Below are 16,629 nucleotides of genomic sequence, written 5' to 3' on the forward strand. Positions count from 1 at the left end.
ATTAGTTATGTTATGTAACACAATGACCTTCAAGTGCCCTTTCAAAGTCTCTTTCCAATGCTGCCTTACAAGTATTTTATGTAGCACAAATAATGACATGTCATTTTTACAATAATAATTAACATACGCTGGTATGAGTCTTCTTTTTAGATGACTTACCAAAGGCTTTGTAACACACTTTACAAGTAAAGGGTCCCCCTCTCTTTTTAGAATACGTTTTGTCATGAAATTCTTTGATACAAACATCACAAGTAAACAGCTCTTCCCCTTTATACACGAAGATGCTCTCCCTAAATGGAGACAAATATAAAGAGAAGTAGGAAAATGCTGACTGGTTAAATTGTGTCCATATTAAGACACACAGGCTTATTACACTCATGAACATCATTGGAATTGCTGGATCAGCCAAAAAAGAGAAATGGACTTTGTTACAGTTGTTGAAATGACAGCAACAGGAGCTCTGAAAAGTCCCCTGCTGTGACGGTAACACTGTGGTCAACGTACTATTAAATATAGAACTTAATGTTTTAACACAGTTTTGCATTGTAAAATGTCTGTTACAGTTAATTACATCATTATCAGGCAACAGTTATATAAATATTGGCGATAGACACAAATAGACATTTCCAGACGTCACTCTGATAAGAACGTTTATCCGTGCGCAGGTCAGAACTTGTGATCTTGGTTTATGTAACACAACAGCGATTCTCAAAGCATTCATCCCCCAAACACATTTGACTATAGCCTTTACTACTATAGCCGATTCTCCACTGTATGAGTCCTCATGTGATATTTTAGAGCTCCCGTTTGGCTAAAGCCTTTGCGACAAACAGCACAAGTAAATGGCTTCTCCCCTGTATGAGTCCTCATGTGTATTTTTAGAACACACTTTTGTCTATAGCTTTTGCTACAGATTTTACAAGTAAACGGTTTTCCCCTGTATGGGTCCTCATGTGTGTTTTTAGATTACTCATGTCATTATAGAGTCTTCTGCAAACTTTACAAACAAAGGGCTTTTCTCCTGTATGAGTCCTCATGTGTCTTTTTAGATTACTCATGTCATTGTAGAGTCTTCTGCAAACTTTACAAACAAAGGGCTTTTCTCCTGTATGAGTCCTCATGTGTCTTTTTAGATTTCCTCTTTGATTAAACATTTTGGAACACAGTGTACAATTAAAACGTGTCTTCCTTCTGTCACTCTGCAATGTGGAGTGAGTTTCTTTTGATGATTTCAGGTCCTGGGACCGCTTGTTGCTCAGAGACCATCTCTGTCCTCCTTCCACATGTTCCACCCGTTTCTCGTATGACTTCAGTGTGTTTAAAGGTGACTGATGTACACTACAGGGCTCCCATTCGTCAGCACTGTCTTCGGTGATGTCAGATTCAGAACAGTGTGAAGTTGGATGTGATGTTCCACAGTCCTCTACATCAGCTTGTGTTTTCATGTGTTTAGTTGAGGTGCCGGCTACAAGCTCTGTGTCTCTGTTTTCACTACAATCATCTTCTCCAGTAGGTTTCTCTCCGGTGTGGACACTTTGGTGCCTCTTCACGTGATCTGACTTACTGAAACTCTTGTTACAATGTTTGCATCGGAAAGGTTTTTCTCCAATGTGGACACGCTGGTGCTTCTTCAGGGAACCCGAGTCACTGAAACTCTTGTCACGCCGTTCGTCGTCATCGACTTCACTCGTCTCCTCCCAATCATCACTGTCTTCAGTGTCGGATTCGAGTTCAACTTCAACTTCAGAGCAGTGGGAAGAGAGGTCTTCTTCATCATCATCAATATCATCATAATTTTCTTCTTCAACTTTCACTGCTAGTAATGTCAGCAAAGGCCAATCAACCTCTTCTGGTCTTTGAAGTAGCTCCTCTTTAATGTGTGGAGGCTCTGGTTCCTCCTGGTCCAGACTGGGGCTCCTCTCCTCTTTACACACAGGGAGCTGCAGCACGTCTGGGGAAAAGATCACATGAAAACAACCAATACATATTTTATTTTATTTCCATTTATGTTTTCATTAAGTGTTACATAATGTGCCATAGGTGTGGTAGTTGGGAGTAACTTAAGCTGTAAATACATTTGTTAACGAGTGCAATGTCGATAACAAATGTTTGACTTTTGACTGACTCACATTTGACTGAGGGGCTATGAGTTGCTACAGGCTGCCATTTCTGAATTTTCGTTTACTTTCATGTCCTATGAAAGCAGGGAATCACAGCTTTAAATTGACATTGGTTGTTCAGTTTGACCCACCAGTTTTGGAGATATGGCTTATAGAGTAATGTCTTGCAGAAAACAGCGAGTTGAGAAAACAGGCTTGAAAGGTTCACTTCATATTTACATTATTTACACTTATTTCAGACATGCTCTAGTATGTGAAGAGTCTGCCTGTGCTATTAACTCATTTTGCATTAAAAAAAAATAAGTTTTTCTCCTCTGGTGAAAAGCTGGAGTTTGTGCGATGGCAGGCTCTCAGTCAAATCTGGTCACAAATGATTAAATCTTTGTGTACACTACAGCTGTATATCATCATGACCAGTAGGGCCAGGTCGGTTATTTTCATAATCCGACGATTGACGGCTAGCTATCGACATATACTATATACTATTATATACTGTATCATTGAAAAAAGTCTGTCTCAGTTCTGTCGTGTATTCCCATCACAGATCAGCTGAAAATGCTCCCAAGCTCTCAAGTTTTGGTTCACTCAACGTCCTGCGTATGTACAGTCTATGGTATGTATGTATGTACAAAGTTTTAAAGGATCCCTGGCTAACAAGACACATTTGCCTTAAAACATTATACTTGGCCTCTAATCTATTACTAAAATTAGAAATAAAAAAACACAGTAAATATTCATTCATCTTAGAAACAGTCTGTAAATAGGGGCCGCTCCTGTCACAAGTTGTTTAAATAAGAGTTTGATCTCTTATTGAAGTTATTTTATACAAATTTTCAACTGAAATAGGGAATTGTTTTAGTTTTAGAGGGCAAGTGTAATGTTTTAAGGCCTACGTCTTATTAGCCAGGAATGCTTTTAATAAATGCAATAATGCATGGCTTTTTAAATAACTTCACAACAACGTCTGAGCTTGTATACGTTGGCTATTTCCTGTGAATGTTCCCTGGCCATTGCTGAATGGCAGGCACCTTGAAAGCCGGAGGACAAGTTCAATAACAGCCCTCCTGGGGGCAGCATTCAGCAGGGTGAAGCTGGAACTGAATTTACCCCATCAAGGAAAAATAATGGGGATGCTAGCTAGGGTTCAAGTGGTTAAACATGTTGCGTTTGCACATATATTTACATTTCACCAGATGTATCATTAGGCAGTAATCAATATATCATGAATGATTATTTCAAACGTTTGGCCTCGATTATGATTTTTTGGGAGGATTATTTCCTAGTCCACACAATTGGCAGGTCGTGTGATTAATTACCCAGCACCTATGCAATAAGGCACCTGCCAATTGTGTGCCCCAAACATGTGTGCTTCCCTGGTCAATTGGTGATGACGTTTGTGATGATCAGAGAGGAAGTTTTGATTAATTCAGTCCATCGATCATCCGGGCCCCTCGCCCGGAGAAAGCCGTCCGTGTGCAGCTTGTGAAAAAGTGGAGATATTTGACTAAATACACGTTTTGTCACTTTTGTGCCAGAACTTTCACATGGATGTGAAACTATAGAGGACAATATCTGACTCAGCGTCTTTGGAATGATCATGTAATGGGTGAGTATAGGCCTACAAACGGAGCATCAAGGACACTGATCTATGGCTCGGATATGTGAAATACTGTATCATGTAATACTGTAGGCCTATGTAACAATTAACAGACATTCGAGGGGTACAGCTGTACAGTCATAATGTCCATGTTGGACCAGACACCAGACTCGTGATCATGTTAAGATCAGAGCCGCATATGGCTCTGCATGTTTCAGATGAAACCTCTTTTTTAAACACAGCCAGAAGGACAGAGGAGGATCGAGTAGCGTCAATCAGCACTAGCCATGGTTCACATGACTCGTTACTTATGACAGTCATGTTTCAGGGCTACATCAGCACCACAACTAAAGTGTAGTTGTTTCATCTACTTTTAGGTATGCTCGTGTAAACATTTGACCATAAAACCTGCTCTGTGTAGTTTGATGTGTGGCTGCATCATCACGTCCAGCTGTTTGTTTTGTCTCTCCAGCAGAGTTTCCAGTGTCTCCATCTCTCTCTGGAAGAGGTCACTGATGAGCTCATCAGCAGCGCTGAGACGCTCCAACACTAACAATCTGACATTAATCAATATCTGCTCTCCCACCGACGCCAGGTGTTCATGTATCGACAGCCGTGCAGATTCTATTTGACTCATTTTACCGTTAAGAGACATTTTCACACCAAAGGTCTAATTCTAATTGTTCGTACTGAAACCTACATTGAGAATCCCAATTCCAAAGAAACACAACCACCGGGTCAACGTGTTTACAAGCGTGCCATGAGCAGCAAAGGATATGTTGCCTTCGCCGCCTGGTGGCGGAGGTGTGTAACTGATGGATGGAACAGTTTGCAAAGACAAGCACAGGAAAGTATACCGTTCAATACAAGGTCTGCTAGCCTATGGCTTGTTTATATAGCTCATTGTGTATATTGCATATGGCTTTTTTATTTTTGTGCTTAGTCCAGTCTTGCTTGCAGCTATATTTATTATTATTAGGGCTCAAGCCCATTAGCCCAAAGTGTGTAGATTAGAGCCCTTTTGTCTTGCCGTTTTGGCAGTTATGGGCTAGTTTTTCCACGAAATTAGGCAATACGGTAGAGGACCGTGAGGATTCCTCAGAAACTGAAGCTCACACTCATAACTCATTCGTCAAAAGACCTTTGACCTTTAGATCTTTCAACAGGTAAATTGTTATGATTTACTCGATCCACTTTCCGGGCCTTTTTTTGGCCACGTCAAAGAAATCCCATTTCCATACATCTGTCTGACTCTGGTTACACATAAAGCTGGTTGCCCAGCTTGATGATTTGATTGGCTGAGCACAAATCTTTATTAATTTAATATTTATTTTCCTTTTTGGGCTTGACTATTATTGTTATTGTTATTACTACGTCATTTTCACTATCCAGCAATTCCAGCCAGCAGATCACTGGAAGGCAAACTGCAGCCGTGGAATACATTGGAGTCAATGAGAGTTGGACTAACTGCCACCAACATGCCACCTTTGTGAAATACTACAAGATATATCGCACTTTCTGTTGCTTTTCAATGTGTACACTGAGTTTTGCCTCCATGTGCATCAGTGGGGCTTGTCGTGTATAGTATAGTGTATAGTAAAGTGCAATATTTGCCTCTGAGTTGTAGTACTTTACTTAGTTACTTCCCACCACTGTTGGTGACATACAGTAACAGTAACAGGACAGACAGTACAGTGCAGAATCACCTCCCCCAGTCTGAGCTCCACAACACAACCTCAACTACATCCCAGCTCCCCCCTGATCTGCCACAATGTCTAAAGTGCAAAGGGGATGTAGATGTAGTGTCTGGCGTGTATGCACGTATGCCTGTTTTTTGTTTGTGTCTAAAGTGCGAGAGAGAAAGTGTGTGTGTGTGCGTGTGTGCGTGTGTGTGCGTGCGTGCCTGTTTGTGTGTTTTGTGCAGAGCACTGCACGGTGATGGAGGTCAACTGAACTTGGCTCTTGTGTTCAGAAATGGAGTCTTTCGGCAGAGCAGACAGACTGACAGCCATACAGACCCTCCTATGGCTCCTCGTGTGTATCCCACATCCATACTGCACTGGGGAACCTACAGGTAGGCCTATCTTATATACAGTTACCACACAAGAGAGGTTCAAAATATTAATATTCCACTCAGGGTGTCAAGTGTATATAGACCATTTATTGAATCATTATGTGAGCATAAAACAGCATTACAGCAGCATAGCCCATGCAGGCCTCCTGGTCTGGTGTCATCTTGGACATTTCTTATACGCAGCAGATGTTATCCTAAAAATGGATATACTGTATGTGCGACACAAGGGTAGGAGGAGAACATGAATAACATGAATAATGGGAAACAAGTACACAGTCATACACATATTTGGCAGTCAATAAATCCAGCAGGAAACCGGGTTCGAATCGGGGGTAGAAGAGGAAAATTACATTGTGCTGCTTTAAGTTAAAAAAAATTAATTGGTACTTAACCCATTAGGCCTGGAACACATATACGTATAGTTTTCCATGCATTATAGATACAGTATATACTATATACCAACATTTAGTCTTGGGTTGGTGGGTGGGTGGTGTGTGGTTCTGGGTGGTGTGTGATAATCCGGTTGAAGTATACCTTTACGGTGACAGCGGCGGCGGGCCCTGGAGAACAATAACGTGACACGAGACAGTATCACGCTAAAGGTTCACACAGTTTATTATACATACAGGAACATATATAGAGCTGGGTCCTAATGACGTGACAACAACACTTGAGACATAATAACTACAAGGCTGACCTTGCTGTCTGAGATGTCTCTAGTAGCCTAACTAAAAGTATGCTACAGTTCAGGCAGTACACAATACATATCGAGTAACTTTTACCAAAATGCCTCCATGAACAGTAATATGTGATATGATGATATAAAACATAAAACATGTCGGAGGTTGGAGCTTCACAAAAAACTCTGTGGCTGTGGGACATATTAAAGGGAAAAGAGTCAACGGTATCAACATATGGAAATACTACGGCATAGGCTATCAAAAAATACTGTTAAAAATGACTAACAAACAGGGCTAGATTACACTAAAGGAGGCTCATCAAATAGAATTGTTATGAGTCTAAAATGTCGTATTTGGGTGTTTTGAGTGGTGCCAACCACTCCTATGTGTGACTTTGTGTGTACTGTATGTCTGTATGTATGTCTGTCTGAGCACGGACAGCTGGAACACTGCTGGGTCACCTAAAGTGGCACTGTTGAGCAGCATGTCTCTATGTATGTCACTATGTCTGTTTAGGCAGCGCACACACACACACACACACACACACTGCACCGCTCAGTTCACACGTTAGTGTGATTACATTTCCCCCAGTAACCAACAGGTGCACCATTTCCCATTTTGATTCCTGGTCTCAAAAGTATATCTAAAAGTTTGTTAATTTGTTAATGTCCACATTATGCCCATATAAGGAGAACAGGCGTGGGTGCTGCTGTGTGACGTCAGCCCAAAGAGAGAAAAGAGAGACTGCTGCTGCGCCGGTCCTCACAATCAGGTTATCTATCGCCCACATGGCCCCCCGTCCTCTCATCAGCCTGCAGTTCTCTCACCTGACCGTGGGAACGCTTCTGTTGGCTCTGAGCGGCCTGGCGTGCTGCCTGGGCCTGTCTCTGCTGCTCCACAAGGAGGAGGCCACGCGCACAGAATGCAGAGCGCAGAACACCACGGTGTCCAACTACCTCCCGTCCATCAGCGCGTCCATCCGCCGCGTACCGCAGCGCTACGTCTGGAGGACGTGCGTCGGCTTCCACTCCGCTCACCGCTACCTCACCAGCGCCTGTTACTTCTCGCTGTACCGCCAACGCATCGAGGCGACGGAGGGCAGAGCGATGGCCGCGCTGGCCCTCGTCTGCAGCGTGGCCGAAACCACCGTGCTGGTGCTGTTGGCGTACGTCTCCTCCGCCGCCGAGACCTACAGCACCCACGAGAAGTTGGTCATCATGTTCAACGTCTATTCTCTGCTGTACATGTCGTCCACCTGCCACCTGTGGCACTCGATCAGCAGACGGCCCCGACGCCGTGAAGACGTGACGTCAGACGTGATGTCATACCGCTGTAAGCTGTGTCTCTTCCTGCTCAACGTGTCTTGTTGCCTGGCGGCGACGTACTTCTTCAGACGGCACGTCGTGTACTGTGAGGAGGGAATCTACTCCCGTTTCGCTGCTTTCCAGTACATGGTCGCTGTGTCCAACATGGCCTTCCACATGACGGCATACTGGGACTTCAGTAAACGAGCAGTGCTGGTGGTCTAGATTAGAACAACATGAGCCCAGAGCCCCTGGTTGTCCCAGGTCCACTTCCAGGTCAGGAGGCCAGCAATGTGTCGGCGTGTGTGTATACCTGAGCAACACTCTTAACCCATTCTGGGCGGGCACCCATTTTGGTGTTAGCACTATGTTATGCTTTAGCTATTGAAAAATAGCAGATCTACAAGCTCATAGCGCGCCACCGAGTGGCGCGCTACGAGCTTGTAGGTCTGCTATTTTTGAAAAATCGAAGAACAACTGACATTTTTTTAGAATCCGATCTCAGGTCAGAATGGGTTAATCCGACCAGTGTGTGTCCAGTGGAAACCTCGTATGAATCTGATCTCAGGTCAGAATGGGTTAACCCCCAATTGCTCCCGAGCACCGGAATGGCTGCTCACTGCTCCCAGAGCCAAGTAAGACAGGTTTACGCAAAACTCCGCTCACTTCATGGCGCCAGTCCAATGGCGGCTCTTCTACATGGACTTCTATTGGACTATTGGACAACCGGAGGTGTACGGAATGCTATGGGGGTCGTGCGAGTACATGAACCACATGACCAGGCTGTTTTCTGCCCCCTCAATGTCGCAATTCTTCTATTAGATGGCTCTGACTGCTCCTATAGCTATTAGGACAAATTTCACATATGAGACTTTGCGCTCCATTTTATTAGTGTAGTAACATTTTTTATTAGTAATCATTAGCCGCTCCAGTGCATGGCTTTTGAAGATTACGTCATATGGCAGCCACGTCTATGGGATTGTTAATGTTTGTTTAGAGTCACTTATTAGTATTAAATCGTTTGCCAGCCAAGTCTATGGACTTTGAGGATATTACAACGTTTGTTTATATAGCACTTTAGAGAGCACTTTAGAGCCAGCCAAGTCGATGGACTTTGAGGATATTACAACGTTTGTTTATATAGCACTTCAGAGAGCACTTTAGAGCCAGCCAAGTCGATGGACTTTGAGGATATTACAACGTTTGTGTATAGCACTTTAGAGAGCACTTTAGAGCCAGCCAAGTCTATGGACTTTGAGGATCAACGTTTGTTTATAGGGCTTTAGAGCCAGCCAAGTCTATGGACTTTAATGTTTGTTTAGGGCATGTAACTGCCATTTGTGACAGACCAGTGGGCGCCCCTCACTTCACAGGAGTGTGACTAATCTCTAGATCTCTAGATCCACTGTTTGGGAAAACACTGGTCTAGAACAGTTCTGGATGTTTTCCGGATCAGAGGCCACTTGGAAAACTTTAAAGCGGTTCGGCCCCGCTTGCATTCCAGAGCATATTCCTATTTATCGGTATCGCAAAGAACTCATTTTTCAAGGTTTTAATTTGAAAGATTAAAGAAAGAAAAACATGTAATTTTGTATGCATTTTTTTGGGGGGTGCTACACCCCCTTACGTCATATGGCATGCAGTTGCATGGGTTTGTTATGTTTGTTTAGATCGCTTATGATGTAATTAGTTTGCCAGCCAATTCTATGGACTTTAATGTTTGTTTAGTTTGATTTTAAATGTTATCATAACAATACATGTTTGCAATTCATTCACCCGAATGAAATACTTTTTTTGAAACCTGATTTTCCATGATGTGGCAGCTTATCTATGGACGTTTTACTATGATATATAACAGAGAGAGTTGAGTTACGACAACTCTGTTCACTTCAGGGGGTATTATTATTAAAGTTTATTATTATGCAGGCTTTAGAGTGACAAATGGGTTACATGAACCACGTGACCCCTCATTGGCAGAACGCTCTGTCCCCCCCAGAGATATAAGTATATCAAATATTATAATACATGATCCATGGAGGGATGCAGTATAATTACGTCTCTCCTCTGTCTTTCAGCTCCTGTGTTCGTGAGCAGGGAGGAGGCCAGCAGGGTTCTCCTTCGCTCCCGTCGGGCCAACTCCTTCCTGGAGGAGCTGAGGGTAGGAAACCTGGAGAGAGAATGTCTGGAGGAGAAATGCTCCTACGAGGAGGCCAGGGAGATCTTCCTCTTCCCTAAACAAACTGTGAGTCTCTTCTACTACTACTACTACTCCTAGTCCTATTACTACTACTACTACTACTCTAGTCTACTACTACTACTAAGCAAAGCAAAGCAAAATTACTATGTTTACCCAGGGTAACTGGACTAAGCTCAAGAACTAGGTTTACAGCCAGGCCCTGCTCATAGAACATTTCATGGTAGGGGTTCAATGCCTTGCTCAAGGGCACTTCAGCGGTGGTACTTTTAACACGCCGGTCCGGGGATACGAACTAGCGACCTTCCGATATGACGATATCAAGACCACTCCGCAAACCGTCCGGCCACCGCTGCCCCACTACTACTACTACTACTACTACTTACGAATACTAGCACGCATCCGCCAGGGTGACAGCAGACTGCGCTTTGGAATGGGAGGTCAGATCAACATATGGGGGTAAGATCTTAATTTTCGGGCCTGTGGAGATCTCTAGTTTTCGCCGGGCGTGGCTGCACTAATAACTTTTGGGGCAGGCCCGTCCAGAGTTTAAATGGACAGGTATAAGTCAAAAGGGAGACATCGAGGACGAGGAGGAAGGATGGATGGGGAAGGATCAACATACGGAATGTCAGAACAGGTCAGCTCCATATATGGAGTCTTGGAGATCTAAGGGTTTGAGGTTTGAGGTCAGATGTAGAGTTGCTGGCCAATATTGATGACATCATGGATCTCCATATATGGGCTTAATATTTATGACATCAGGGATCTCCATCCCTGATGATGTCACGTGATGTCACGTGCCCAACACACAGACTGACGGGAAATGCGCAATTCCATAGTTAACTGCGACCTTCGGTCACAATTTCTACCACTAGTGCTACTGCTGCTGCTGCTGATGCTACTACTATTGTTTACCTGCATAGTTATTTTGATTTGTAAAAAAGAATGAATAATCAAATCATTTTAATGAAAGGAGTAGTTCACCCAAACAATTACACACCCCATGAAGCCTTGAATTCATGGATATTCTTTTTATGGCAATTTCTTAAGCCAATAATTTCACAAAAACAAAAGAGTCCTCAAAAGTGTCCTCATGAATTCTAGACTTAATGGCTTGCGTAATTGGTAGAAAATAAGTATTTTTTGGGGTGAACTACTCCTTTAAACAGTTCAATAACAATAGGCTATTATGTTTGTCTCTCTCCTACAGAAAGAGTTTTGGAAAACATACTCAGGTAAACAGAGCAATCTACATGTTTGATTTATGCGTAGATTAGATGGGTTCATTTTTTTTAACCATTCAGAAATGGAACCGAAAATAGGTCTACGGTGCAAAAGTGACCTTGATGGGACCCGTTTTCTTCCTGTGTTGTGTTGTGTAGAAGTACATAGATATAAAAAATCACACCCGTGTGAAATGAGGGGCGCTCTTGTCATCAATTTTTGTTAGCGGACATTTGACATAGCTACTGTGGTATATTTCCATACCATTATACACTGCAGAGACCTAACACTCCGGTTCGGTCTCTATCCTTTTATTACTCTTATGAGTGGACCACAGGACCAGTGTGAAGGATCATGGGTAATGTAGTTTTCTTCCCGTGTTGTGTAGTAGTGGACCCGTGTGTATCCAGACCCTGTAAGAACGGAGGCACCTGCATGCGTCAGCAGGTCAAAGGTTACACCTGTATCTGTCGAAAGGGTTACCAGGGACGGATCTGCGAAAAAGGTGATCTGATTACAACATTTGAATCTGTTATTGAAAACTGCTATTGTGTATATTATAATGTAACATAACATAAAGGATCCATACAAATTGTCAATACTCAATATCCACTTACATAGTTACGTTTTCACTACTGTTGCTCTCTCTCTCTCTCTCTCTCTCTCTCTCGCTCTCTCTCAGCTGTGAGGACCTCCTATGGTTGTCTCTATAGAAACGGAGGCTGTGAACATTTCTGTAGTGACGTCCTGGAAGCACCAAGGTGTCTCTGTGCACCTGGCTACAGCCTTGCTGCTGACAACTCCAGCTGTCTCCCTCAAGGTCTGTCTATTGTACACACGGTACGGTTGCAGTATACCCCTCCATGCAGTTTAGCCAGGATTGGGCTCGCCATTTGTTAACTAAAAGACGTGTCCCTTATTGAACTGATAAGGGTGCACTTTTCCCCCCTTTTTTTTGGGAATCAATCAATGACACACTGTCTGTCACACCTCTTAAAAGTGTGTACCTCATAAAACATTATTCATGAAAATGTTTACTCAAGTAATACAAGTGAAAAGTCCGGCCAAAACCTCATTCACTTGAATTGAGTGTAAATGCTTCTGCATTATTGGGAACGGCAGGGAATCAATCAATGACACACAGGCGAGCAGGCTTAACCGAATCACTTCCTGGGTGCCATAAATAGCCGGTCTCAAGCAGGGTGTCCCGCCCAGTGATAGACCAATGGTTCTCAACCTGCGCAAAATGGAAGCGGGCTCCCCAATAATTGGCAAAACAGTAAGATTGCAATGATAATATAGGCATTCATATTAAAAAACTGAATATAAAGAAGGAAAAGAAGAAAATCTTCCTGGACCGTATTGGAAACGGGCTCCCCAATAATTGGCAAAATACTACGATTTTAATGATAATATAGGAAACGGAATATAAAGAAAACATTTTATTTTAGTCTGCCTATCAGTGACACCAATCTGCCAGCTGGAATCACTGGATAGATAAAATTACCTAGAGAACTTATTTTATAAATGACCTTAATTTGGCTTGTGACAGCGGCAGACATGTATTCAAGTTTATTAATTGTACACATAAAACCACAATGGAATCAACCCCTTAGGACTTTTTGTGTTATCCCTTGGACATCATTGCATAATTATACCCCTGTACTATTTTGCAAACGGTCAATAAAGTGTTCAATCAATCAAAAACAGACAGACGGTTAACTTTTGGTTGTATGTCCTGTTTCCATGGTTCCAGTTGCCGTGCCGTGTGGGAGAACAGTCCAACTCCAACAGCCCCCCCCGCGGGGGGTCCCCAAACATGTCTGTCCCAAAGGACAGGCGTGTCCCCGGCAGGTTCTACATACACGCAAACGCAGGGTCGTCAACGGATACATCTGTCCCAAAGGACAATGCCCCTGGCAGGTAGGAGACACATGCATGCACGCACGCACACACACACACACACACACACACACACACACACACACACACACAGAATATATATAAGGATATAGTCTCTTGAGTTGGTTTTGACAGTGTTCAAATGCTTCCTGGACTGTCCATGGGATACGCGGGAAAAAGGTTATTGTTATGGGACATGCTCTGTCTGTCTGTCTGTCTGTCTGTCTGTCTGTCTGTCTGTCTGTCTGTCTGTCTGTTTGTCTTCTCTCCAGGCCTTGTTATCAGAGCGCAGTAGAAGCACATTGAAGCAAGGTAAGCAGCCGGTAAACGGCTCATCGATGCATGGTAAGCAGCCGGTGAACGCCAAAGAAGAAGCACCGTTGAAGTACGTGTGTGGCGCCATCGTTCTGTCCCCCTGGTGGATCCTGACGGCAGCGCACTGTGTCTGGAACAAACCCCCCGCTAGCCTCTACATCACTGTGGGTGAGACCCCCAGCAGCACATACACCATTCATTTCTGTCGGCACACAGTTAAATCAGGCATGAAGGCAAACCATTTCAGATGACTAAAATAAATAATGACAAAAAATCACTAGGACAATGCAGTTACGACTATCGATTTCAAAGTGCCTTGTGATGTATGTGCGGTCAGGTCACCCTTTCCAGTAGGTTTACACTTAAACAAGGATCAGACGCTTCCTCCCCGAGGAGACTGTCTGGACTCGGAGGCCGTCATGGCTGCCAGTTCCCACCCGACGTCATGTGGGAGTTCTGACCACTCCAGACCGCACTGGATAACCGCTAGCTTGCATAGCGTCTTCAGACTGGGCCTTAAGTCCAAGACGTACAGGTCATTTGGTGTGTTGTATCCCCCAAAGAGGACGACGCGGTCCACCACCGTGCAACAGCACATCCTATATATCAGACGCGGACGGTTCCCCCTGGGCTGAACCTTCTTCCAGGCGAAGGCCTCCGGACTGAACTTCCACAGACCGCTTAAGGTCGGACCGCCAAATATGTACAGCTCTCCGTTGAAGGCAAACGCTGAATGATCCTTACGTGCTTCTGGAAGAGGCTGTGCAGCGGGCGTCTCCAGCCAGAGGTTGGTCTCTGTGTCAAACACTCTGGTGCTGTTTAGTAGTATCGTGTTGCAGCCCCCAAAGACAAACACCTTTGTCCCGATGACGGTGGCAGAGTGAAGTTCTGAAACAGGTGGCGGAGTGCCTCCGGTGTTAATGACAGACCAGACCATTGAGGTGGTGTCCAGCTCGTAGATGTCGTTGGTGTATCCAACCTGTATAATCCCTCCATGGATATACATGACCGTCCCTAATGCACACGCCGAGTGGTTGGTCCTCGCCTCTGGAACAGAGCCAGAAACCCTGGGCTTGAACCACCTGTGGGTGTCCACATTGAATGCATAAACCACATTGCAGTATGGACACCCTCCCCATATGTAGGCGATGTCCTCTATCAGCACAGCTGTGTGGCCCCAGCGCCTGGAAGGAGCCTCAAGACGAAGTTCTCCACTTTCAGTCAACTTCCTCCAGTGTAAAGACACTGAGTTGAAGACGTGCACATCAATCTGAGCCGTGGTGAGGACCCCTTCAAAGGAGTACACGTTTTGCTCCACTGCAACAGCAGCGTGATCCAATCGCCTGGCTCCTCCCTTCAGATGCAGTGTCCAGCACAACATTTCTCACAGTGCATAGCTCGGTCTAATACTGTCATGATGTCTTATCCGCTTATATTGGTTCAGTGGCACAAATGTCTCACAACTTTCGACAAATCCACATAGTCAGATGTGGATTGGGTTGTAGTTAGATGCGGACACTCAGCTCTCCAGCATTCCAAATATTACTAAATACATTACTAAATACCTACAATCCTACATACCACTTTTGGTCCAGCCAACCACAATACTTGCGCGCTCTGCTTGTGCAAGTAAGTACAACTATATCCAATGTACAAGGCAACTACAATAACAACCTAACAACTAAAATAAACCCTCTCCTGTCTCCTCCAGGAGAACACGATCGCACCGTTGACGAGCAGACCGAAAACACCACTATGGTATCCACGGTGTTCGTCCATCCATCGTACAACGTCTCCACGTCCGACGGTGACCTGGCCCTCCTGAGGCTCAGCCACCCCGTTCCGCTTGGACCCTACGTGGTGCCCGTCTGTCTGCCCGCCTCCAATAGCAGCTTCTCCCGTACGCTGGCCACCCGTCGCCTGTCCACAGTGAGCGGCTGGGGTCGCCTGGCGCAGGTGGGACCCCCCGCCAACATCCTCCAACGTCTGGAGATCCCCAGGGTCCCCATGCAGGTATGGATGGGGGATCAAGCATAGAGTTATATATAATAGAGACGCCACTGGATTGCTCCTCCCGTCCACTTGCATTGAGTTGCTCACCCAGCGCTGCAGCGCATGAGGCGATTTCACCCCTTCTTCCTTGGTTGGAACAGAGTGCATTCTGGGATGCATTTAGGTCATTAAGTGAACACGGTGGGCCAAACACATGAACTAGTACCGTGTGTGTGTGTGTGCGTGCGTGTGCGAGCGAGTCATGAACAAGCGCTGCCGTTGTTGTGTATTGGCTCGGCGCGTTCATGTGATTGGCCCAGTGCTGCTCCAGCTGCAGTATACCGGTACGTATACTTTCAGCCACCATGTCATTTTGGCTTCAGTGTTTCCTCTCGGTGACGTCTCTATTAATATATAGCCTACTCTAATAAGGGATCGAGTCCCTGGTTCTGCCATGGTTTGTTTCAAACTGAATTCTGGGAGACGCAGTTCTAACTGACACACTAACTGATACTGAGAACGTCTATAGTTCCAATAGTCAAATAATTCCTGTCCTCAAAATACCAATAAACGTAGTTTAACGGTTACCTGTATAGTATGTTGTTGCTGGCCTCCACCCATCCGACCAATGTACCATAATATGTATCATATCAGGTCTCTCCATATATGACATATTTTTTACAATGGGTTAAACTTTAACCCATTGAACATCTTGATAGTAGAATCATCAGACCCCCAACCCCACTCTGTAAAAGATAATGTCATATATGGAGAGCCCTGATGTCATCCATATATGTCCATATTGGTCGGATCGGCGGTTCTGGACAACTAGATCAAACTACTGGACGGTGAGCACCTCCTTGCCGCTGCGCGCACCATGTATGAAGTCGGTCGGTCCCGTATAAGCACATGACATGACCATATATGGGCATAGCAGGATCTGTGGTTCTGAACAACTGGATCTCTCCCTGTAGGAGTGCAAGGCCCATACCCATCTGCCCATGACAAAGAACATGATGTGCGCGGGGGTCCGCCAGGGGGGCCGGGACGCCTGCCAGGGGGACAGCGGGGGTCCGCTGGTCACCCGCTACAGGAAGACCTGGTTCCTGACGGGCGTGGTCAGCTGGGGGCGGGGCTGCGCCCAGCAGGACTTGTACGGCGTCTACGTCCGAGTCAGCAACTTCCTGGTGTGGCTGGAGCGTACCATGATGTCCACGGGGTAGA

At 44.9% G+C, this 16,629-nt stretch overlaps 3 protein-coding genes across 3 annotated transcripts; 2 read left to right on the forward strand and 1 right to left on the reverse strand.

Moving 5' to 3' along the window:
- Positions 1-878: 878 nt before the first annotated feature.
- On the reverse strand, positions 879-4,372 carry LOC308314907 (uncharacterized protein; the record flags this gene model as incomplete). The annotated part of the gene is made up of 2 exons (XM_080762698.1): positions 879-1,951; positions 4,126-4,372. The coding sequence occupies 2 exons, from the start codon at positions 4,370-4,372 to the stop codon at positions 879-881; spliced, it is 1,320 nt and encodes a 439-aa protein (XP_080618824.1).
- A 1,319-nt stretch (positions 4,373-5,691) lies between these two features.
- Positions 5,692-16,628, forward strand: LOC308316200 (coagulation factor VII-like; the record flags this gene model as incomplete). Its single annotated transcript, XM_080764662.1, has 7 exons — positions 5,692-5,791; positions 9,851-10,017; positions 11,617-11,701; positions 11,910-12,016; positions 13,371-13,581; positions 15,125-15,426; positions 16,380-16,628. The coding sequence occupies 7 exons, from the start codon at positions 5,692-5,694 to the stop codon at positions 16,626-16,628; spliced, it is 1,221 nt and encodes a 406-aa protein (XP_080620788.1).
- On the forward strand, positions 7,260-8,000 carry LOC308315929 (post-GPI attachment to proteins factor 2-like; the record flags this gene model as incomplete). The annotated part of the gene is made up of 1 exon (XM_080764202.1): positions 7,260-8,000. The coding sequence occupies one exon, from the start codon at positions 7,260-7,262 to the stop codon at positions 7,998-8,000; it is 741 nt and encodes a 246-aa protein (XP_080620328.1).
- Position 16,629: the final 1 nt, after the last annotated feature.

This window comes from Protomyctophum bolini, assembly GCF_963924005.1.
Source record: "Protomyctophum bolini genome assembly, chromosome: 5".
Classification (NCBI taxonomy): Eukaryota; Metazoa; Chordata; class Actinopteri; order Myctophiformes; family Myctophidae; genus Protomyctophum; species Protomyctophum bolini.